Source organism: Hemiscyllium ocellatum, chromosome 8 (assembly GCF_020745735.1).
Source record: "Hemiscyllium ocellatum isolate sHemOce1 chromosome 8, sHemOce1.pat.X.cur, whole genome shotgun sequence".
In the NCBI taxonomy this organism is placed as follows: Eukaryota; Metazoa; Chordata; class Chondrichthyes; order Orectolobiformes; family Hemiscylliidae; genus Hemiscyllium; species Hemiscyllium ocellatum.
The window spans coordinates 24,321,574-24,347,718 of record NC_083408.1 but is presented as its reverse complement, the minus strand read 5'-3'; the positions used below and the strand labels follow the sequence as shown (position 1 = coordinate 24,347,718).

Here is a 26,145-nt window from a genome sequence, read left to right as displayed (position 1 = left end):
TAACCGTCATATAACTTCCCAATTTCTATGCTCCATGCCCCGATTGATTAAGGCCAACCTTTTTCAGTGTCCGATTTACCTGTGATTCCAGAGAACTGTAAACCTGAACTCCAAGATGCCTCTGCTCCACTGAGTGAGTGTGTGTCGGGTATGAGCAGGTAGGAAAAGACTTAAGTTGGAGTTTTATGAAACGAGGGGTTCAGCTGAGCATGTCTCAGATCAGGTAAGAACGTGCAGCTAACAATGGGGTGCTGGAGGCAAGGTGGAAAAGCAGTCATTATGCAGAGCCATTTAACAATATTGGAAGTATTCAGAATGTAAGGTCAGTTTAACAAGGTGAAAAGTATTCATTATGTGAAGCCAATTAACAAGGTTAAGAACATTCATTGTGGTTATAACCAGGTGGCTTAACTTTTACTAATGGCTCTTGCTGATTGTATCGCTCACCCAATTAATATTATGTTGCCTTATCTGGTTGCTCCTTCTGGTAAAATCACTCCATAGCTCATCCAGAAACTGCTGATCGAGAACTCATGCCCCTGTTCTAATGGATGACCATTCTCTCCCTCCAGGGCCTGGAATAAACATGAAGGAGGTCACCTGGGAAGGTTTAAACGAGTATGGCAGACAATGGGAACCATTGTTAAGCATGTGGAATGTTTGAAAAAAAAGGGCCCAAATCAAGAAGTGTAGTGGGAAGAACAGACAGGGACAGGTTAGTGAGGGACTAATGACCTGAGCATATTTATTCTAATACAATGAGTACAACAGATAAAACAGATGAGCTTAGCGTCTGGATTAGTAAATGCAACAATGATGTTGTAGCAGTAAAACAAATTTGGTTGAGAGAAGGGCAGGACTGGTAGGTTCAACATTCCAGGATTTTAATGTCTCAGATATGACAGACAGGGATGTAAAAGGGGTTGGGGAATTGCATTACTGATTAAGGAGAATATCACAGCTGTACTATGAGAGGAAATCTTGGAGGGCTCATCCATCAAGGTAATATGGGTGGAATTTTAGGAATAAGAAAGTGCAAACAATATGATGTGGTTATACTATAGACCTCCAATAGCCTGCAGGAAACAGAGTAACAAATATGTGGACACTCACGGTAAGATGGAAAAACAACAGTATTGTTGTAATGGGTAGAGTCAGAGAGTAGGGGAACAGGCCCTTCAGTCCAACCAGCCCACACCAACCATAATCCCAAACTAAACTAGTCCTACTTGTCGGCACTTGGCCCAAATTCATCCAAATCCTTCTTAGTCATGTACATAACTACATGTTTTTTAAACATTGCAACTGTACCTGCATCCATCACTTCCTCTGGAAGTTCATTCCACACACTTTGTTAAAACAAAATTGCCTATGCCCTTTTATAAATCTTTATCGTCTCATCATAAAAATCCCCCATCATCTTGAAATTCCACATCTGAGGGAAAAGACACCAACCATTTACCTCATCTATACCCCACATTTTATAAATCTCGTGAAGATCACCCCTCAACCTCCTACACTCCAGTGAAAAACGATTCAGCCTATTCAGGCTCTCCACATAACTCAAACCCTTCATTCCCAGCAACATCCTGGTAAATATTTTCAGAGTACTCTCCAGCTCAATGATATCCTTCCTACAATTGGGTGACCAAAAATGTACACTGCAATCCAGAAGAGGCCTCACCAACATCCTGTACAACCTCAACATGATATCCCAACTCCTGTACACAAAGGTCTGAGCAATGAAAGCCAAGCGTCCAAAAACATGGCCAACCCTTCCAAACTCCAATGATAAAAATATCAATTCTCTACACAAATGGAATGCAAAGTGTTGTCCAAAGATTTTCTGCTGTTATTACAGATACTCTACAAGAAGCCTAGTGGGAAGAACAGACAGGGACAGGTTAATGAGGGGCTAATGACCTCATGCACAGCACAGAGAAAATGGGGAGTGAATCTTCCAGGGTACCCAGAAAAAGAGTAACACTTTCCATCCCTCTTAGTGTAACTTTCAGCAGCTCTGGGCAGCAGCATTTCACTACAAAAGCATGGTTTTTGTTCAGAATCATTGAATATAATGAAACATCTTCAGTTTAAACTAAACCCGCCAGATGCTTTGCATTCAAGCTGCCATTTTAATTTTAGAATCAGAGTGTACACAGAAAAAGCCCCTTCGACCCATGGAGCCTGCGTTGGTCATAAACAACCGCCTAACTATTCTAATGCCACTTCCCAGCACTTGGCTCAGAGCCTTAGCATCGCAAGTGCACATCGAAATACATGTTCCATGTGAGGAGGGTTTCTGCCGCTATCACCCTTATAGGCGTGAGGTTGAGATTCCACCATATTCTGGGTAAAGGAAGAAATGTTCTCACATCTCTTCGAAACCTGCCCCTTACCGTAAATCTGTGCCTAAGGTTGTTTCTTCCTATTGACCCGGTCTATGCCCCCCCTCAATTTTATACATCTCAACCATCTCCCCTCTCAGTTTTCCAAAGCCAATTCTTTGCCTACTCTGCTAGCCTTCACATACTGAGTTGAGTTGTTACAAGGATCTCAACAATGATACTTTCCCAATCAACACTGGAGAAGGCTCCCGAACTAGTAATTCCAGCTGGGGAGTGCACAAGTGTCACTTTTGGGTTGAGGACAGGACTGGATGCGATGCACACCACGGGCAAAATGCCTGAACGTCACCCAGTGCAAAAGAAAATGTTACTTGGCTGGGACAGGAGGTGGCAGTCACCACCTGGGGAATATTACCACAGACACACTGGTATCGGAGTACACGTAAGCCGTTCAGCTCCTCAAGCCTACTTTGCCATTCAGTAAGGCAGGAGTTGATCAGTTTCCAAATTGCCACCTACTTCAGAGAGTCCCTGATCCCTCTTCACAGAATCTATCCACATCTGTCTTCAAAACAATCAAATGTCCCAGCCTTCTGAGGCATACTGTCCCAAAACACACTGCCCTCTGAAGAAAAATCATCTCTTTCTGGAGTATTGTGTCCAGCCCGGGTCATCCTGCTAGAGGAAGGACACAGAGGAGCAAGAACAGAATTAACAGTCTTATTCCATTGCTTGGCTCAACCCCATGTCTTTACTTTAAATATTTTCAGATATTGCATCAAATGAACTCAGACCAATCACTGCAAGGATTGATTTAGAGACCTTAACTCTGAATAAAAATGAAGTACATAAACAAACCAGCTCCTTCACTGATCTCATGGCATGAAAAGATTCAGTGGTCGGCAGATTGGAAAACCATGTGGGAGTATTCAATCTATAACAGATTATAGATTTGAGACCATAAATCATAGGAACAGAAGTAGGATATTAAGCTCATTGAGTCTGCTCCACCATTCAATCAGATCATGGCTGAATTGATAATCCTCAACTCCACTTAACATAGAACATTCCAGGACAGGAAAGGCCCTTTGGCCCTTGTTGCTGCGCCGACCTGTGAAACTAATCTGAAGCCCATCTAACCCACACTATTCTATTTTCATCTGTATGTTTATCCAATGACCATTTAAATGTCCTAAAGTTTGGCGTGACTACAACTGTTGTAGGCAGTGCATTCCACAATCATACTACTCTCGGAGTAAAGAAACTACCTAACATCTGTCCTATATCTATCACCCCTCAATTTCAATCTATGTCCCTTCGTGCTAGCCATCACTACGAGGAAAAAGGCTCTCACTGTCCATCTATCTAATCATGTCTCAATTAAATCACCGCTCAACCTTCTCCACTCTAACAAAAACACCCTCAGGTCTCTCAGCCTCTCATAAGGTCCTCCATTCATACCAGGCAACATCCTAGCAAATCTCCTCTGAACACTTTCCAATGCTTCCACATCCTTCCTACAATGCAGTGATCAGAACTGTAAGCAACATTCAAATGCGGCTGCACCAGAGATTTTTTACAGCTGCAGCATGACCTCACGGGTCTGAAACTCAATCCCTCTATCAATGAAAGCTAACACACTGTATGCCTTCTTAACAACCCTATCAACCTGGGGGTGGCAACTTTCAGGGATTTGTATACATGGACACAGACATCTCTCTGCTCACCTACATTACCAAGAATCTTACCATTAACCCAACTCTATTCCTGTTGCTCCTTTCAAAGTTAATCACCTCTCACTTTTCCGCATTAAACTCCAATTGCCACCTCACAGCCCAGCTCTGAAGCTTATCTGTGTCCCTCTGTAACCCGCAACATCTTTCAGCACTATCCACAGCTCCTCCAACTTTCATGTCATCCGCAAATTTACTAATCCATCCTTTTACACCCTCATTCATGTCATTTATAAAAATGACAAACAGCAGTGGCTCCAAAACAGATCCTTGCGATAAACTATTAGTAACTGAACTCCAGGATGAACATTCCCATCAACCACCACCCTCTGTCTTCTTTCAGCTATCCACCCTTCATCCCATGCCTCCATGTTTTGTGCAATAGCTGGCTGTGGGGAACCTTATCAAATGCCCGACTGAAATCCACATGCACCACATCAACCACTTTACTTTCATCCACATGGCTGGTCACCTTCTCAAAGAACTCAATAAAGTTCTCACAATAAATCTCCCTCTAATCACCTTAAACTTATGCTCCCTCCCGCTCTCAGAAAATATCTCTGAGTATTCACTCTATCTCTGCCTCTCATGGTCTTGTATATCTCCATCAAGTCAGCTCTCATCCTTCTTTGCTCCAAAAGAGAAAAGCCCTAGCTCCCTCAACCTTTCTTCATAAGACATGCTCTCCAGTCCAGGCAGCATCCTGGTAAATCTTCTCTGCACCCTCTCTAAAGCTTCCACATCCTTCCCATAATGAGGCGATCAGAACACAATATGCCTTTATAGAGCTGCAGCATAATCTCGTGACTCTCAAATCGAAACTCCCTGCTAATGAAAGTAAACACACCATATGTCTTCCTAACAACCCTGTCAATTTAGGTGGCAATTTTGAGGGATCTATGGACATAATACCCTCTGTTCCTCCACAATGCCAAGAATCCTGCCTTTGCAACCTTCCAAAATGAATCACTTCACACTTTTCCAGGTTGAATTCCATCCGCCACTTACCAGCTCAGTTCTGCATCCCATCAATGTCCCGTTGCATCCCATTGTTCTTTGAACAAACACACTGACTTGAATCCTATTTACCACAGTGTGGAAACAGGCCCTTCAGCCCAACAAGTCCACGCCGACCCGCCGAAGTACAACCCATCCAGACCCGTTCCCCTACATTTACCCCTGCCCCTAACTCTACAGGCGATGACATCATAGGAAATGATGTCACAACAGGAAATGACATCACCAACCCAAGGAAAACCAAACATAAATAGAAAGTGGGCTACGCCACCAGGGCTTCATCTGGAATCTCATTGACGATGTTACCTAGTATGATGACAAAACGTCTGAAAACGAATCTTCCAGCTCAGTAAGCAAACCTACATCCAGTCCCGTTGAAACCTACAACAGCCCTTCACAATATCCACAACTCCACCAACCTTCATGTCATCGGCAAACTTACTAAGCCACCTTTCCACTTCCTCATCCAAATCATTGATAAAAATCATGAAGAGCAGAGGTGCCAGAACAGTTCATGCAGAACACCAGGGGCGGCACAGTGGCGAGCACTGCTGCCTCACAGCGCCAGAGACCCGGGTTCAATTCCCATCTCAGGTGACTTTCTGCGTTTGCACATTCTCCCAGTGTCTGTGGGGGTTTCCTGCAAGTGCTCTGGTTTCCTCCCACAATCCAAAAATGTGCGAGTTAGGTGAATTGGCCATTCTAAATTGCCTGTAGAGTTAGGGGCAGGGTAAATGTAGGGGAACGGGTCTGGATGGGTTGTGCTTCGGCGGGTCGGCGTGGACTTGTTGGGCTGAAGGGCCTGTTTCCACACTGTTAGTAATCTAATCTAATATAATCTAACCAGTGGTCACTGAGCTACAGGCTGAATACTTTCCATCTACCACCCTCCGTCTTATATGGCCCAGCCAAATTTCCCTGTATCCTATGCCTCTTTACTTTCTGAAAGAACCTACCATGGGAAACTTATCAAATGCCATGATAAAATCCATATCAATCACATCCACTGCTCTACCTTCATCAATGCATTTTGTCACATTGTCAAATAATTCAATATATACCTGTGAGGCATGACCTGCCCCTCACAAAGCCATGCTGGCTATCTCTCAATTTATGGCTTTTCAAATAATCATAAATCCTGTCTCTCAGAATTCTCTCCAATAGTTTGCCCACCACTGAAATAAGACTCACTGATCTGTAATTCAGAGTAATCCCTATTCCCTGTCTTGAAACAAGGGAATAACATTTGCCATCCTCCAATCATCTGGTACTACTCTAGTGGACAGTGAAAAAGCAAAGATCATCGCCAAAGGTGCGCAATGTCTTCCCTTGCTTCCCATAATAACCTTGGTTATATCCTGTCTGACCTAGGGGACTTATCTATGTTCAAGTTTTTCAAACTTTCAGCACATTATCCTTAACATCAACCAGTTTGAACAGATCAGCCTGTTTCATGCTGTCCTCACAAACAACAAGGTCCCTCTCACTAGTTCATGAAGGGCTTTTGGGGTGGGGGGGGGGGAAGGGGGGAAGTTCCTGATGAAGGGCTTTTGCCCGAAACATCGATTTTACTGCTCCTCGGATGCTGCCTGAACTGCTGTGCTCTTCCAGCACCACTGATCCAGAATCCCTCTCTCTAGTAAATACTGAAGCAAAGTATTCATTAAGGACCTCCCCTACCTCCTCCAACCCCAGACACATGTTCCCTCCATTATTCCTGACCAGCCCTCACACGAGCTGTCTTTTTGTTCCTCACATAAGCACAGACCACCTTGGGGTGTTCCTTAATCGTACCCACCAAGGCTTTTTCATTTCCCTTCTAGCTTTCCTAAGTCCATTCTTCAGTTCCTTCCTGGCTACCTTGTAACCCTCTAGAGCCCTGTTTGATCCTTGCTTCGAGGAGAAAGTGAGGACTGCAGATGCTGGAGATCAGAGCTGAAAATGCGCAGCAGGCCAGGCAGCATCCAAAGAGCAGGAGAATCGACGTTTTGGGCATGATCCTTTCTTCCTCAACCTTAAGTAAGCTTCCTTCTTCCTTTTGACTAGATGTTCTACATCTCGTCATCCAAGGTTTTTACCCTACACCTTTTCTTTGCCTCAGTGGGACAAACCTATCCAGCACTATCAGCAGCTGCTCCCTAAACAACCTCCACATTTCTGTCATGCGCTTCCCTGAGAATATCTGTTCCTAATTTATGCTGCACAGTCCCTCCCTAATAGCATTGCAATTCCCCCTCCCCCAATTCAACACTTACATCTGCTCCTATACCCCTCCATGACTATAGTAAAGGTCTGGGAGTTGTGATCACTCTCACCGAAATGCCCTCTCACTAAGAGATCTGACACCTGGCATTTTTCGTTGCCAAGCACCAAATCCAGTATGGCCTTCCTTCTAATTGGGCTATCTACATATTGAGTCAGGAATCCTTCCTTAAAAAGTTAACAAAGTCTACTCCATCCACACTATTGGCACTAACGAGGTTCCAATCAATATTAGAGAAATTGAAGTCACCCATGATAACAACCGTGTTAATTCAGCACATTTTCAAAATCTGCCTCCCAATCTGCTCCTCTGTTGCTAATGGGAGTGGGGGGGGGGGGGGGGGTCTATGGAAAACTTCTAATAAAATGACTGCTCCTTTCCTGTTTCTAACTTCCACCCATAATGTCTCAGTAGGCAAACCCTCCTCAATAACTTTCCTTTCTGCAGCTGTTACACTATCTCTGATTAGCAGTGGCATTCCCCCACCTCTTTTACTTTCCTCCCTATTCCTTTTGAAACATCTAAACCCCAGCAACCAAGAACCATTCCTGCCTCTGTGATAGCCAAGTCTTGGTAATGGCCACAACATTGCAGCTCCAAGTACTGACCCATACTCTACTACTCTACATTCATCACCCTTATTCCTGACACTTCTTTTGTTGAAATAGACACACTTCAACCTGACTGCAACTTTGCCCTATCAATGTCTATGCCCTATGCTGCAGTTGTCTGTTCACCAGCTATCCCATCAGAGCTGAGGGTGGCGCGGATAGGTAGGAAGGAAGATGGACAGGTAAGACAGTATAATAGGGCGGTGCCAAGTTGGAGGGTTGGATCTGGGGATGAGGTGGGGAAGGGGTTAGAAGAAGGGAAGATGAGGTGAAGTTGACATTGATGCCATTTAGTCCATTATTCCGGCATTTATTTTCGCTCTGGACACATGCCTTTGTCTCTTTGCCATACCCACTACTACCCCCTTGACATCTTTATCTTTTAATCTCTCCCACCCTCTACCATATTCCAGATTGTTCCTTTTGATTTTCCTCCAACTTCATGTTTGAAGGCATAAAACTGTTTCTACCATAACTCAGTTCTGAAGAGGTGTTATGGTGAAATATTAACTTTGTTCCTCTCTTTGTGGATAGTGCCAGACTTGCTGGGTTCCTCCAACATTTTCTGTTTTTATTTCAGATCTCTAACATGTAATATTTTGTTTTTGCTAATTTGCTATTTGCTACGGTTCCATTGGTTGAGACCGTAACCAGACGACCCAGATTTGGGAGAAAGAACTTACGGAGCACCATTCGGGACCACAGAATACAACAAAGCATTTTACAGCCTCTCACCACTGTTAGAGTGTAGGAAATTAGACATCCAATATGTATACAGCAAGTTCCCACAAACAGCAATGTGATCATCTGTTTGTGTTGATTAAGGAATAAATATTGTTCAGGATACCAGATATGTTTCTCCTTTCTTCCTTAAAGAGTACTATAATATCATTCACCTCCAGAATGGCAGGTAAAAAGACCTTGGCTTAACATCTCACTTTAAAGATAGCAATCCAACAGTATCACACTGCATCAGTTAATCAAACTCTGATTTAAAATTATTTAACCCAGCATTAACTAAGATTTGCAGATGTTACAAACTTCTATAATTATTTGCATATGGGACTATTTCCAACTTAATTTCTAAAAGACCTGGCTTTACTACTTAGGTTATGTCCTTCAGTTTATCCAGCCAGTTACCCTTAAAACCCTTTTTGACATATTCTGTCCTTGCATTTTAGCCTTTAACAGCCTCATCAATTCCTCAAGGCCAATACAACATTCCAAAAGTGTGGTGCCCTGAATTCAACAGAGTCTCTGTGGTAAAACGAGGTCTTAGTGTCGCTGGAGCATCGTTTTTGCTTCTACATATACAGGCCATTTGTGCATTTGTATTTTTGATTATTTTACAAACTTAATCTAACAATCTACACACATGGGCTCCTAGCTGCTTTATGGACCTCAGCATGAAGCAGGTTCAAAAATAAATACCATAACAGCATTGGATAAATACTTGAAGGGGAAAAACGCAGTGCAAAGGGGAGTGAGAGGGTCTGTAGAGCTAACTGAATGGCTATGTCACTTTGACATCACACAATTACGTGACTCTAAATTTGTAGATTTTGCAAATTGCAACTCATGCAGATACATATTATGATGCAGTATGAATCACGAGGTAACGACCAAGGCCAATATTGGTTATATTAAAAAGTTCATTTCATATTGCCTCCATATTGCCTCTGAACCAATCTACAGCCCCTAAACTTAACTTTTGTTCAGTACCTTTCTTGGAGTCTTGCATTTGCTTCATGATTTCTTCTCTCTCTGCTTGTTCAGTGGCTGTGATGACCCTGAAGGAGCCTTCCCTGGTGAATGTGGTTCGATTGGCATCAAACGTGGCAGTAACACCACACTCTTTCTCACGCTTCTGCTTCCTCTCCAAGCAAGCCGCAAAAGCACAGCCCACAGCATGGCTTAACCGCTCCCCCTGGGGAACCAAATAGTACCAACATGTTCAAACGTCAGGGAATTCATTTCCGAAACAGCACCATCCCCAAATACCAAAAGCACATTCAGCACTATCTATCACGAGTTGCAGGAGAAACTCAGCAGCTCTGTTAGCTTCTGTGGACAGAAAGACAGTTAACAGTACTAGTCACTGCGTCAGAACAGAAAGCAGCTGGAAAAGGGTGATACTGATCAGAGGGAATTGGGGGAGGGAAGACAAATACATAGAGAGAGAGAGAGAGAGAGAGAGAGGGAGGGAGAGAGAGAGAGAGAGAGAGAGATGTGTGAAGAGATGTGAGGCAAAGAGATTGCAAGAAGAACTGCAGGAAATGCTGTGGACACAGCTGAGGACTACACAATGTCTTAGTGACTCTATGTAGCTCAGTCATAAAGATCTCAGGAAATCTGGACCTCTGTTGCCAAGAGTAAACACATTCCAGGTGAGAGGTTGGAAAATGAAAAGTAAATGATAAGGAGGAGTAGGAGACCACGTGCAGTTTTTTTTCCCACTAACATACCAGGGGTGCTTTTAAACACACAGCTAATGGAATAAAAAACAGCCATAACAGTGCGTAACATCATTATGTTAAAATAGGATGGGAAGCAAGTCAAGATACTTCATTTGACTGAAATTAATTTGTACAATTTGACAACTCATTCTGGACTCTTCTAGACTGGCATTAGCTGGTGAGAATTTTAATATAAATGACACAGTGAAGGACTACTAATTCAGTAGGTGCAACAACAAAAATCAGAGTCAAAGACAAAAAAAATCTAGTTGACAACTACACATAACATCTGTACAGTACAAAGAAAATTACAGCACAGGAAGAGTCCCTTCGGCCCTCCAAATCTGCACTGATCCAGATCCTCGATCTAAACCTGTCACCTATTTTCTAAGGATCTGTATCCCTTTGCTCCCTGCCCATTCATGTATCTGTCTAGATACATCTTAAATGACACTATCGTGCCCACCTCTACCACCTCCGCTAGCAACACATTCCAGGCACCCATCACCCTCTACGTAAATAACCTGCCATACATATTCCCCTTCAATTTTACCCTTCTCATCCTGAACTCATGAGAAATCAGTAACTCTAATTTCTCTCAACAGATGCTACCAGACCTGCTGAGCTTTTCCAGCAATTTCAGTTTGTGCTTCTGATTTATAGCTTCCACAATTCTTTCAGTTTAAAAGGACATTTCTTCCCACAAGCTGTATAAATATCATATGCAGCCTGAGTTCAGTTTTTTGACCTTTTTCCCCACTCAGTGAAAAAGCTTCTTGCTATCCACCCTTCAGGCACTTTGCATGTATTCCTGATGAAGGGCTTTTGTCCGAAACACCGATTTTACTGCTCCTCGGATGCTGCCTGAACTGCTGTGCTTTTCCAGCATCACGAATCCAGAATCTGGTTTCCAGCATCTGCAATCATTGTTTCTATCTTGCAATCCACCTTGTCTATACCTCTCATGATTTTGTACACTGCAATCAGGTCCACCCTCAACCTCCATCTTTCTAACGAAAATAATCCAAATGTACTCTTGGAAAGAAGTTTGATTTTCATCAACCAGTGTTTTAAGGCTTTTGAAAAATTAATTTTCTGATTTTGGGAAGTTCATGCATGGAGCATTATCTTTCAGAACTGGAATTTCTTACTGCTGGTAATATGACAAACCAAAATGCAATCAAAATGAAAGAAACTGGAAATCACCTCATATCAAGACCAAAGTAATGTGTGCCTTGGAGTCAGAGGCTGTGACATATCATTTCCTGCATCCTTCAAAAGCTTACTAAGTTAGAAATGCACTTGCATCTCAAAAGATTATGCGCTTTGGATTGATCTTTTTTTTTTAGATTAGACTTAGATTAGACTTACAGTGTGGAAACAGGCCCTTCGGCCCAGCAAGTCCACACCGACCCGCCGAAGCGCAACCCACCCATACCCCTACATTTACCCCTTACCTAACACTACGGGCAATTTAGCTTGGCCAATTCACCTGACCCGCACATCTTTGGACTGTGGGAGGAAACCGGAGCACCCGGAGGAAACCCATGCAGACACGGGGAGAACGTGCAAACTCCACACAGTCAGTTGCCCGATTCGGGAATTGAACCCGGGTCTATAGGCGCTGTGAGGCAGCAGTGCTAACCACTGTGCCACCGTGCCGCCCGAATCTGTAATCTTACGTATCATTAAGTGTTACTCTAGTACATCTTCACACACAGTAAACCAACTTCTTAGCCACACAAGGTTCCAGACATTTTATTTGCCATTTTAATACTTTTAGAGTCATATACAATTTGAAAAAAACACTGAAGAAAGTTAGAAAAATAATTTGGTGTCAGGTACTTCTTTCAGAAATTTGTTGGATAAGTGTAGATGTGCTGCAATACAGAACAACACAAGACCAGGAGGCTACAGATTTTATTTCTGGTCCATGCTCAGAAAAGGGCAGAAGCTCTGGGGGACCATAACCTAAGGCTTTCACTTCTGAGGTAAAAACTGCACTTATGGATATCCGAACAGAACGAGACTCATCTCGCTTCTAGAATCCTCCAACACTCACCGTGCAGATCCGTGCAGTGAATGTGATACTGGAAATTTGCAAGTTATCTAGAAAAGAATGATTCAGTAACTGATTTTAAAAAGCCAGATATTTAGAAAACTACACATTGACGGAATAGTTCTTCTATCGCTAAATATGTTACTTCAATTGTCATACAGGTTATATTAAGTAGTCAATGTGAGGCAAGGGGAAAGCATCTATTTACCATCCAGTTAGAGGGAGAGATGGACAACTGAGCAATAAGATGACAATCTGGAGGAGGTCTCATATCAGACTGCAAACATTAACTCCATTGCTCTCTCCATTGACGCTGTTTCTATGCAATTCTGTAAAGTGCTGCAAAGTGCAATTCCAAGGCGACCTAAGGCAACTCCAATCAATGTTACACCAGTCTCTGCGACGTACCAAAGTCTGCATGCCCCATGACCACACAGTTTAACACTGGTGGGGCACTGGACAAAGTACCTTTGGAGTAATTCTGCAATATTCTTCCTCGTCACCTACTATTCTAACCGTAATACAGTTTAAAAGGACCAGAAACAGAAATTGATGGAAAAGCTCAGCAGATCTAACCACATCTGTGGAGGGAAATCAAGAGATAACGTGAGGTTGAAGCGACCTTCCCTCAGAACAGGCCCGAAACATTATCTCCGATTTCTCTCAAAAGATGCTACCAGATCTGCTTAGCTTTTCCAGCAATTTCTGTTTGTCCTTCTGATTTATAGCATCCGCAAATCTTCCAATTTTTATTCCGTTTAAAAGGACATTTCTTTCCACCAGCTTTATAAATATCACATGCAGTCTAATTTCAGTTTTTTGACTTTTTTTCACTGAAATCGAATTTTGATCGAAGCAATATTAAGCAAGTGAAAAAGGCTCTCTTACTGAATCTCTTATGGCCAAGAAGCAGTGACAGATCCAACGCCTCGTTGTACCATCGCGACAAATGTAGGAGAAGGCCTTGTCAAAGTTTCGGTCAGGGGCACAGAAGGATACCTTCTCTATAGTTTGATCAACGATAAGATCCTGTGAATTTAAAAACATACAAGAGAAATAAAAAAATTAGCACTTTGTCAATATGCTATAGTATGTGCTAATCCAGCTATTTTGCAACAGTGTTAAGATTTGGTGAACCTCCTGAGTTATTTTAATAGAATCAATGGCATTTTTCCTCAGACACCAGATGGCAACCTTGCACTGTATACCTGGCTGGCAGATTTATGAACTTTCTTTTCAAAAAGAAATACTTATGGATTTTTCAGAACATTTTCCACTATAGACATACAGATTTCTAAACATTGAATCGGAAAGGAACATTTTGTTTGCAAATGTAAAATCTACCCTATCTGATGATCACTTTTTATTCTAAAAGAGGTGACCCAGCATGTTAGCAAAGTGGTAATCAGCAATGGAGTTTGATCTCATCCTTTGTGTCTTTACAGTACTTTCTTTGTTGTCTACATAAGGATGACTGAGCCAGTCAATTCTCATCTTCCTCACGAAGTGCCAATATCCATTTTCTGCTTGAAGGCCACTTATATAACATTAAACTTTACCATATCATTTTAAATTTCACGGCTAGATTTCACCAAAAACACTTAATCAATTTTCATTTTAAAAATGGAACCTCCATACAATGAAACATCATACTATAGGTTCAACAGGCTTCTTGATAAACACCCAAAACAAAGTTTGCACGATAGCATACAAGTTAAAAACCAAGTTTTGAAAATATCAGTTCAACATAGAAAACATATTTTAGAACAAGAAAAGGAATTGCAGAGATTACACGGAGGACTGCAAGTCATATACTAGCATATTTGAAAAAATTTATAGGAAGAACAAAACAAACAAATTGGAGTCAATAACCTTTATGTTCTGAATTACTTCACAGAAATTAATTCTCAAGAAACTGCTCCGCTTAAATGTGTTGGGATAAATAAAGCCAAAAGACATATTTTTCATCAATCTTTTGCCCAATCATAAACAGTGATGGGCTGAATATATATCTGAAATCAGGAAGTCTCTCCCAAAAGAGGATAGAAGAGGCAAAAAGGCTCCCAAGAATTTGTAACCCTACAGAGTTAAAGTTCCTCCTGATACCTGAGCCCAGGACAGGACCTAGGCAGTGCTGCTTTCTCACAAATTTTAAACTGAGGCCTTGTCTGCCTCTATGTCAAAGAACAGCAAGGCAGTCTCAACCGATATTACAAAAAGAAAATCATCTGGTTCCTTGCTGTTTAGCTGTGGAGGGCATTGTATAAAATCCATAATTTTTTTTCTCCCCAATAAAACTTGAAGCACTTTTCAGAGATTCTACCAGGGATGCAATGCCTTTGAACTGAAAAACAGCAATACAAGAAATACACATACTTCAGTTAGTATGCACATACGGCAATTTGGATAAACACTGAATTCTACTGAAACATCTGTTGTTCAAATACACAAACAAAACTGAGCATAATCCCATAAAGGTCTTGTGAAAAATGCTCTCTTCTATCTGACCTGTAACTTGATAGACAGAAGGGACAGGAATCACTCCTTACTCCTTTCATTCTATTGAATAAAAAGAGCAGTGCCGAGAGAGTGAGGAGAAACTCAACAATCAACATTAAAGACGTAGTGAGGCTCCAGCCTTAACTTGCAAATTTTCATTCACTGGGGCTGAGACAAACATTTTCCTTGCCTCATATAAGTGCTTATTATTAGTATTCAGACTAGATATAAATTAAAGCCAATACCAGAATTTGGAATTTTGCCTACTCTTCTCTAACTGTTCATCTTCTCTAACTCCTCAATTGTACAGGTGCCAAAGTGTTGGTTTGAGAACATAGTTATTGAGTTGCGTCATGCTATTCAATTGCTGAAGCAATTACAACCAAGTTCAGCACTATCTTTACATGTCTACTCTACAGCTGTGGATCCCTTTACAGGAAACCGAAGCACCTGAAGAAAACCTGTGCAGAGAATGTGCAAACTCCACACAGATAGTCGCCAGAGGGTGGAATCGAACCCAGGCCACTCACACTGTGAAGCAGCAGTGCGAACCACTTGCCATCCATGGTTAAGATCATCTAGCTGGACAGACAGGATTGAATCAGAGACCTTCAATCTGTAAAAATTACTGTGGATAATTTTATATATTAGACTACTACTTTTGCTGGGACGTAACTCTTATCTTGGATGTGAGCAGAGGTAAATAATGGAAAGGTGTGATGTTGTAACCAAAATGTTAAGTTATTTATCAGGATCAGGCACTACATGAAAAAGTACAACCACAACAGTAATAATCAGAACCATGTGTATACTGGTAGAGGGCAAATCAGATCAGAGAGATGAACGAGTGGCTCAAAGGCCAGTATGGGAAAAGTGCCTTCCAGTTTGTAGGGGAACTGGCACCAGTATTGGGAAATGTGAGGACTGTACTATTGGGACTACTGGTCAACAGCTGAATGGTGTTGGGATTGATATTCTTATGAACTGAATAATTATAAAAGCAGAGAGAGGTTTCAGCTAAATAGTAGGGACAAGAAGTTAAATTCAGGAAAATATGGTGGATCAAAGCATAAAATCAAGGTCAAACAAAGAGGTATTAATGAATGATAACAGACCAGGATAGGAAGGGATAGAAGGCACAGACCTAAGAGTAAAGCAAAAAAGAATATAATAGAAAGACAAACAAAACGCACATTATATTAGAACAGGTGAATGATGAAGATAAGAAGAGGAAGCTGGTGAAACAACAGATCTGGCAGAATCCAAGGAGAGAGAAGGTTGAAGTTAACATTTCAAATCCATACACTCTTCTTCGGAACTGAGCAAAACTGGAAATGATGGGCTCTATCGACTCTGACTCTCCATTTCACTAGCTCCAACTTTATGCTGTTGATGAAATGGGAGAGGAGGAAATGAAACAGATGGTGAGGATGCCCAGTGGAAAAGAGAAGGAAGTGCTAATAGTGGAGGAGTGATATAAATTCAAAATAGATGTGAGTAGTGGATCTGAATAAGGGAGGAGGAAAGAGGGAGAGGAGAAGGCTGTAACCAAAATAAAGAACATTGCTCATGCTCTGAAGATGTTGAGTTCAATGTTGAGTTCTGAAGGCTACAAAATACTTCAGCAAAAGAGAAGGTGCTGTTCCTCCATTTTATATTAGTTAATAAGTAATAGAACATTGCAACGTCCTCGATGCTGTGCCGACCTGTGGAACCAATCTGAAGCCCCGAAGCCTATCTATCCAACACTATTCCACTTTAATCCATATGTTTATCCAATGATCATTTAAATGTCCTTAAACTTGGTGTGTCTAGGACTGTTGGAGGCAGTGCATTCCACAACTGTAATACTCTCAGAGTAAAGAAACTACCGCTAATATCTGTATCTATCACCTCTCAGTTTAAAGCTATGTCCTCTCATGCTAGCCATCACCATTCGAGGATGAAAGGCTCTCACTGTCCACCCTATCTAACTCTTATTATCTTATATATCTCAATTAAGTCACCTCTCAACTTTCTTCTCTCAAAAAAAACAGCCTCAAGTGCCTCAGCCTTTCCTCATAAGATCTCCCACCACTCCTCCCCTGTCCCCACTACCACCACCACCACCAGGCAGCATCTTAGGAATCTCCTCCAAACTCTTTCCAAAGCTTTCACATCTTTCCTATAATGCAGTGACCCGAACTGTACACAATACTCCAAGTGCGGCCACACCAGGATTTTATACAGCTGCAATACGACCTTGTGGTTCCGGAACTCAATCCTTCTACCAATAAAAGCAAATACACCATATGCCTACTTAACAATCCTATCAACCTGGGTGGCAACTTTCAGGGATCTATGTACACGGACTCAGATTTCTTTGCTTATCTACACTACCAACAATCTTACCATTAGCCTAGTACTCTTTATTCCTGTTGCTCCTTCCAAAGTGAATTACCTCACACATTTCCACATTAAACTCCATTTGCCACCTCTCAGCCCAGCTCTGAAACTTATTGGTGTCCCTTTGTAGCCTGCAATATCCTTCCACACTATCCACAACTCCATCGACCTTAGTGTCATCTGCAAATTTGCTAACGCATCCTTCTACACCCTCCTCTAGGTCATTCATAAAAATGACAAACAGCAGTGGCCCCAAAACACCACCCCTTGCAGTGCACCACTAGTAACTGAACTCCTGGATAAACATTTCCCATCAACCACCACCCTGTCTTTTTTCAGCTAGCCAATTTCTGATCCAAACCGCCAAATCACACTCAATCCCATGTCTCTGTACTTTGTGCAATAGCCTACTATGGGAATCTTATCAAACACCTTATTGAAATCCATATACACAACATCAACCACTTTACCCTCATTCACATGGTTCGTCACCATCTCAAAGAACTCAATAAGGTATGACCTTCCCTTCACAAAACCATGTTGACTTTCCCTAATCAACTTATTCCTTTCTAGATATTTATAAATCCTATGACTTATAACTTTTTCCAAAACTTTACCCACAACCAAAGTAAGGTTTGCTGGTCAATGATGACCTGGGTTGTCCCCACTTCCCATCTTGAGCAAGGAGACAACATTTGCTATCCTCCAGTCTTCTAGCACTATTTCTGTAGGCAATAACGACAAAGGTCAAAGCCAAAGGCTCTGCAATCTCCTCCTTGGCTTCGCAGCGAATTCGAGTATAAATCCCATCCAGCCCAGGGGACCTATCTATTTTCACACTTTCCAGAATTGCTAACACCACCTTCTTGTGAACCTCAATCCCTTCTAGTCTAACAGCCTGTATCTCAGTATTCTCTTTGACAACATTGTTTTTTGTCAGTATTCACACTGGAAAAAGACACTCACTTAGCGTTCTCCCATCTCTTTGGACTTCATGCACAACTTCCCACTAGTGTCTTGATTGGCCTTAATCTTCTCTAGTCATTCTTTTTATTCCTTAAAGCAACGTAGCAGGCCCAGGACAGTAATGTTAGTAGAGAAGCAAGATATTTGGTTGAAATGCAAAGCTTTCACCCAGTCTACCTTTGATCCTACAGGATTAAGAATGTACAAGTAAAACAATGCTTCATCTGGAAGCTGTGTTGGAATCTGAGAGGAGAGTGGGGTGGTTGGCAATAAATGGACAAGTGTTACACCTTTTGCAACTGCATGGTCAGGTGACATGGGAGTGATAGTGAGGAAGTACAGAGGAACCTCAAATTATCCAGAATGCGATTATCCAGAATTCAATTAACTGAACGAAATACTCCCCCTGCCTGTGTTGTTCGAATAATCGAGGTTCCTCTGTATTAGGTGCGATAGAGGACTGGACCGGGGGTGGTGGTGGTGGGGGGGGGGGGGTCTGTGGAGGGGTGGGGAAGTTTTGTTTGATGGTGGCCTCCTGCTGGAGGCAGTAGAAATGGCAGAGGATAACCATTTGAATGCAGAGACTGGTGGAGTGGAAAGCGAGGACAAGGTGAACTCAATCATTGTTCTGGGACAAAGGGGAAAGGGTGAGGGCAGAAGTGCAGGAAATAGATTGGACGTGGCTGAGGGTCTTGTCAACTACAGTTTTAGATGGGGAGGCAGGGCTGGAGTGGCAATCTCAATGGAGGAAAAAGGAAGACATGTCGGATGTACCCCGAAGGTGATGTCATGAAAACAGATGAGATAGTGACAGAGAAACTGGGAGAGTAGGATCGAATCCTTATAGGAAGCAGAGTACTTGCAAGTGCAGTTGAGGTACCTATAGGAATCAGTGGGTGTGTAGTGAACATAGGTGGGCACCCTATCTCCAGAAATGGAAATGCCGAGGAAGGAAAGGAGACTATTAGGTGGACCATGTGAACATGCAAGAAGTTTTGAAATGAAAAGTAACATTTATTAATTTTTCAATTCCACAAGAGAGAAGGAAGGAGCACAGATGATGTTATTAACATATCAGAGAAAGTGATGTGGGAAGGGGCTCAAACAGGACAAGAATAAGTAGTGTTCAACATACCCCAGGCAAATAGATTATCTTTAATGAACTGATAATGCAAATTGAAATAAACTAAGTATGATCCAATAGCTAATGCAGAGACATGGTTGTAGGGCAACTGATTCGGACCCGAATTTTGCAGGGCATGTAATATTTAGGAAGGACAAGAAATTAAGAAAATGTGGAGGAGTGTTTCTTTTGCAAGATTACCACAATAGACAGGATGACCTAAATTCAAGAAATATTCTGTTCAATCTTCTGCTCTACCACCCATTTTTACACAATAAGTTTTATACTATCTTGAACTTCATTAGTTAACACCCTATTTCCTTCGAGATGGAAACAGTTGTGTGTTTGGAAGATGCCGCCTAAGGAGCAGTGAATTTCTGCAGCGAATCTTGTAGATGGTGCTCGCTGCTGCTACTGGGCATCAGTGGAGGAAGGAGTGGAGTAAATGGAGTAAAAAAAGCAGAGAATTGTACAACTGGTATTTTGGCAGTAAGAATAAAGTAGAAGAACAGTATCTAAATGGTGAGAGACATGAGAGCTCAAAGATGCAGAGGGATTGAAGTTTCCTCGTGTATATGCGGGTACGGTAAATGAAAAGCCAAGTTATAGAATACCATTTATTTAGAAGGGAAATACTAAAGAAGGGAGCTTATGCTTCAGGGCACGGGAGAGACCACACCTGTGATGTTGTGAACTGCACTGGTCTCCTTATTTAAGGAGTGATTTAAATATGTTACATAGCTGAGAGAAGATTTAATAGAGTGAAGGATTCAGATTTAGATTTTATTGTCACATATACTCAAATACAGGATTACAGTACAGTGAAAAATGTACAAAGTTGCCATTCTCTAGCACCATCTTAGTATAAAAAGATAGGATTAAAAACGGATTACACAAAACAACCAAAAGAACAAATATCCAGATCACTCTCCCACCTCTGCCATGAGCCCTTGCTGCCAGAAAACAAAGCCACAAAGTCCATTCTTCAGTCTGTGAACACTCAGATGCCCCAAATCTCTGCACATCACCATTTGTACCATCAGGAGCCCAGGCCCAGTCAGGGCTGTTAGCTTATGAGGAAAGGTTGGACAGACTAAATTCGAGTTCAAAAAAGTAAGAGGTGCCTTAATTGAAACATTCAAAATCCTCAGAGGACCTTGCAGAGTGGAGTAGGCAAGATTTTGGATTTGTGGTTAGAATCAGATCAGCCATCAGTTCAGTGGTGATGCTGGGTCAAAAGACAGAGTGGCCTACTCCAGATCCTAATTGGTACATCAATGTGTGACATCTCATTAATGCTGCCATGCCTGTGTGGTATTCTTGCTTAACGGCAAGGCAAAATTTACAGATCTGTTTTCAACTTAAGAGTCTCATACAGATCAACTCGCCAGAAATCCACTTTCTCCTGTATCTATTTTCCTGCATTTCACAAATAATGGAGTCAAGATGGGAAATCCCTCGTCTCCAGAAAGCCAAAGATTAATAATTGATGAAATGTCAATGGCCATCGGTATCTGATCTACTGTTATTAAGTTCCTGATCAACTTTCAAAACTGACTTTTATTTAGACTTCTGCAGGGCAATCAGTCTGTCAGATTGCTGCTCAAATCATCAACGGCACAGACTGAGACTGTCAAGGCCTTGGTGCACACAAATCAACACAAAGATTTAAATTTAACTTGTAAACATATATTTCCCCACAGATGTGTGGGCAGCTTCCTCTAACTTCAGGAGAATTTGTACTCTCAGAATCAAATTGAATACTTTATAGAGTTACCATACTTTATTTAGAATGTGTTTTGTTACAGATCTATTTTAGCAATTGTTTAAAACAGCAAGTTGTTTGGCTACATCAGGAGAATGAAATTTATAGCTCAATGCTGCCGAAGGTAATTCATCTCGTTATTTCCTGCTTTAAGTCACACAGCCTTCTTCCAGAATTAAGATATTTATAAAATACGAACAGAAGAGTGACAGAACTAATTTCTTTAAGGAATGGACTTTGGTTTCATGCTCTTCATTGAAAGCAAGATATCCAATCAGTTGTCTCTCCTATGTCAGCACTTCATTAGCTGCCTGGTAAATCTTTATCAAATGCTACTCCCCTGTCCAAGCCCTGATCTCATCTGTTTGCACTTTTTTTGAGTTAACGTTCTTTACAATTTCCACCAGTGCATCTTGTTCATAAGGCCCACTTCCGCCTTGCTTAATACAAATCCCAATAAACTACTGAACATGCAACTTTCCATCCTGGTTCCTATATCAGGTTGCTGACACTGTTCAGAACTTGACCCGCACCCCCACATCTGCCAGTACTACCACCTTTATAAATGTATTACCCTACTGAATCTCCTTTTTCCTTCAACGTTGTTCAACGTGTTATTTCTCAGATCAGTTCCCACCTTTCCCCGAACTCCATATTTGAAACTTTCCAATCACATTTAAACTTCTGTGACCTTGGGGCCCATGAGAAACTCTGCTGCCTGTGTCACAACAAATTCTGCTCCTCTTTCACCTTTCTTTCATTGATACCTGGTCAAGCAATGTTTTGATTGAAGATTCTCTTCCTCAGCTCCCAAGGTGGGCAACCATCATCTCAAACAAATGGCCAAATCCTTTGCCATCAATATCCTGGGGCTTATCATTAAGCAGAAGCTAAATTAGCCATATAAATACTTTGATTACAACAGCAAGTGGCATGGTGGCTCAGTGGTTAGCACTGCTGCCTCACAGCACCAGGTACCCGAGTTCAATTTCACCCTTGAGTGACTGCCCGTGTGGAGTTTGCACATTCTCCATGTGCCTGCGTGGTTTCCTCTGGGTGCTCTGGTTCCGTCCCATAGTCAAAAGATGTGCAGGTCGTGAATTTGGTCATGCTAAATTTCCCATTGTGTCCAGGGATGTGTAAGCTAGGTGGATTAGCCATGGGAAGTGCAGAGCTCCAGGGACAGTGTGGCTGGATGTGCCTGGCTGGGATCCTTTTCAGAGCGTTGGTGTGGGCTTGATGAGCCGCATCGCCTGCTTCGACAATGTAGCGATTCTATGATACTAAGCAGGTCAGAGACTGGGAATTCTGTAATGAGTAACTCAATATCAATTCCTCAATGACCAATGTCCACAAGGCACAAGTCTTGCTAGAATGTGGAATATACTGCAATACTCTCCACTTGTCTGAATGAGCACAGCTTCAAAAACACAAGAGGAATTAATATAATCTAGGTCAAACCAGCCTGCTTGATCAGCACATACACCAGCTGATACTGTCACTTCAGTCAGTGGAAGCAGTGTGCACCATATACAATATGCACTGCAGAACCTGACATGCACTATCTATATCATGCACTGCAGAAACTCACTAACTCTTTCAATAGCATCTATCCAACTCAATATCTACCACGCAAAAGAACAAGGGCAAACAACAAATAATTCCTTCTCTCACAGCATCATACTTTCAAACCATAACCATTATGTTCTCATTGTTATTGGATTAAATTCTTGGAACTCCCCTCTCCAATACATGTCTGTCACATGGGCCACGACAGTTCAAAGTGGCAGCTCATCAACAACTTCAAGGTTAATCAGAAATGGATAACAAATGCAGATTTTGCTCTTGGTACTTTCAGCCTATGAAAGATGATCTTCAATCAGTATTGATTAAATAAGTTAGAGTTATTGTCCCATTGATTTTGGCAGGATTGTGCTATACAAATAGCCTGCAACATTTCCTTTGTTACCACAGCGACTACACTTCTAAAATACTCACGGCTGGAGTGTATTTTTGGACGTTCTGGGGTCAAGAAAGGTGAGATTTAATAAAGAGTTTGAGAATATTTGTAGCTCAGGTTGAGGTTCTGGATCTAAGTTTGCTCAGAGCTGGAAGGCTTGTTTTCAGACGTTTTGTCATTGTACTAGGTAATATCATCAGTGAGCCTCTGGCACTGGTGTTATGTCACGATTTCTATGTATGTGTTTAGGGTTACTTGCGTTGGTTAGTGTCATTTCCTGTGGTGATGTCATTTCCTGTTCTTTTTCTCAAAAGGTGGTAGATGGGACTCAAATCCATTTGTTTGTTATAGAGTCAGAGATATATAGAGTCAGAGACCCTTCTGTCCAACTTGTCGATGCCGACTAAATATCCCAACCCAATCTAGTCCCACTTGCCAGCACCCAGCCCATATCCCTCCAAACCCTTCCTATCCATATACTCATCCAAATACTTCTTAATGTTGCAATTAGACTAGCCTCCACCACTTCCTCTGGTAGCTCATTCCATACACGTACCACCCTCTGCGTGAAAATATTGGCCCATAGATCTCTTTTATATTTTTCCCCTCTCACCCGAAACCTATGCCCTCTATTTCTGGACTCCCCCTCCATAGGGAAAAAACTTTGTCTATTTAGCCTTTCCTTGCCCCTCATGATTTTATAAAGCTCTATAAGGTCACCCCCTCAGCCTTCGACGCTCCAGGGAAAACAGTCATAGCCTATTCAACCTTTCCCTATAGCTCAAATCCTCCAACCCTGGCAACATCCTTGTAAATGTTTTCTGAACCCTTTCAAGTTTCACAACATCTTTCCAAAAGGCAGGAGACTAGAATTGCATGCAAAAATCCAAACGTGGCCTAACCAATGTTCTGTACATCCGCAACATGACCTCCCAACTCCTGTACTCGATACTCTGACCAATAAAGGAAAGCATTCCAAACACCACCTTCACTATCCTATCAACCTGTGACTCCACTTTCAAGGAACTATGAACCTGCACACCAAGGTCTCTTTGTTCAGCAACATTCCCTAGGACCTTACCATTAAGTGTATAAGTCCTGCTAAGATTTGCTTTCCCAAAATGCAGCATCTCATTTATCGGAATTAAACTCCACCTGCCACTTCTCAGCCCATTGCCCCATTTGATCGCAATCCCATTGTAATCTCAGGTAACCTTTTTCACTGCCCACTACACCTCCAATTTTGGTGTCATCGGCAAACTTACTAACTATACCTCTTACGCCCACATCCAAATCATTTATATAAATGACGAAATGTAATGGACCCAGCACCGATCCTCATGACACTCCACTGGTTACAGGCCTCCAGTCTGAAAAACAACCTTCCACCACCATCCTGTCTTCTACTTTTGAGTCAGTTCTGTATCCAAATGGCTGTATTCCGTGAGATCGAACCTTGCTAACCTGTCTCCCATGGGGAATGTTGTTGAACGCCTTATTGAAGTCCATGTAGATCACGTCCACTGCTCTGCCCTCAATCCTCTTTGTTACTTCTTCAAAAACTCAATCAGGTATGCAGAGCATGATTTCCCACGCACACAGCCATGATGACGATCCCTAATCAGTCCTTGCCTTTCCAAATGAGTGTACATCCTGTTTCAGGACTCCCTCCCACAGCTTGCCCACCACCGACGTCAGGCTCATTGGTCTATAGTTCCCTGGCTTGTCCTTACCACCTTTCTTAAACAGTGACACCACGTGAGCCAACCTCCAGTTTTCTGGCACCTCACCTGTGACTATCAATGCTACAAATGTCTCAGGAAGGGGCCCAGCAAACACTTCCCCAGCTTGCCACAGAGTTCTCCGGTACACCTGATCAGGTCATGGGGATTTATCCACTTTTATGTGTTTCAAGACATCCAGCACTTCCTCCTCTGTAATACGGACATTTTTCAAGATGTCACCATCTATTTCTCTGCATTTTATTTTTTCCATGTCCTTTTCCACAGTAAAACTGATGCAAAATACTTGTTTAGTCTCTTCCCTTTTCCTGCGGCTCAACATAAAGACCACCTTACTGATCTTTTCAGGGGCCTAATTCCTTCCCTACTTATCCTTTTGTCCTTAATGTATTTGTTAAAAACCCTTCAGATACTCCTTACTTCTATTTGCCAATGCTATTTCATGTCCCCTTTTTGCCCTCCTGATTTCCCTCTTAAGTATACTCCTACTACCTTTATATTCTTCTAAGGATTCACTTGATCGATCTTGTCTGACATACCTGACATATGCTTCCTTCTTTTTCTTAATCAAACACTCAATTTCTTTAGTCATCTAGCATATCTTCCTCATCTGTATGTAAAGATACTGGTGATAGTGGGTCATGCCTTCTTATGGCTAGTTGATGTTCATGTATCCTGGTAGCTAGTTTTCTGCCTGTTTGTCCAATGTAGTGTTTGTTACAGTTCTTGCATGGTATTTTGTAAATGACGTTTGTTTTATTTGTTGTCTGTATCGGGTCTTTCAAGTTCATGAGCTGCAGTTTTAGTGTGTTGGTGGGTTTGTGGGCTACCTTGATGCCAAGAGGCCTGAGTAGTTTGGCAGTCATTTCCGGAATGTCTTTGATGTAGGGGAGAGTGGCTAGGGCTTCTGGATGTGTTTTGTCTGCTTGTTGGGGTTTGTTGCCGAGAAATCGGTGGACTTTGTTCATTGGATACCCATTCTTTTCGAATACACGGTATAGGTGATTTTCCTCTGCTCTTTGTAGTTCCTACTAAATGGTGGAATAATAGGAAATGACATCACTACAGGAAATGACACCACCAACCCAAGGACACCTAAACACAGAAATAGAAAGTGGGTCAGAACACCAGTGCATCACCAGAGGCTCACTGATGATGGTGACGAAACATCTGAAAACAAACATTCCAGTTCAGCAAGTAAACTTATATCCAAAAAAG

General features: G+C 42.0%; 1 protein-coding gene across 4 annotated transcripts in view; it reads right to left on the bottom strand.

Annotated features, from left to right (window-relative positions):
• LOC132818059 (protein numb homolog) overlaps positions 1-26,145 on the bottom strand; it is a 209,852-nt gene that overhangs the window by 27,154 nt on the left and 156,553 nt on the right. For all 4 annotated transcript variants that reach the window (XM_060828692.1, XM_060828695.1, XM_060828694.1 and 1 more), the window contains 2 exons: positions 13,376-13,516; positions 9,695-9,899 (listed from right to left, as the gene is read on the bottom strand). In XM_060828692.1, coding sequence (XP_060684675.1) covers positions 9,695-9,899; positions 13,376-13,516 — 346 coding nt within the window. The remainder of the gene's footprint in view (positions 1-9,694; positions 9,900-13,375; positions 13,517-26,145) is intronic.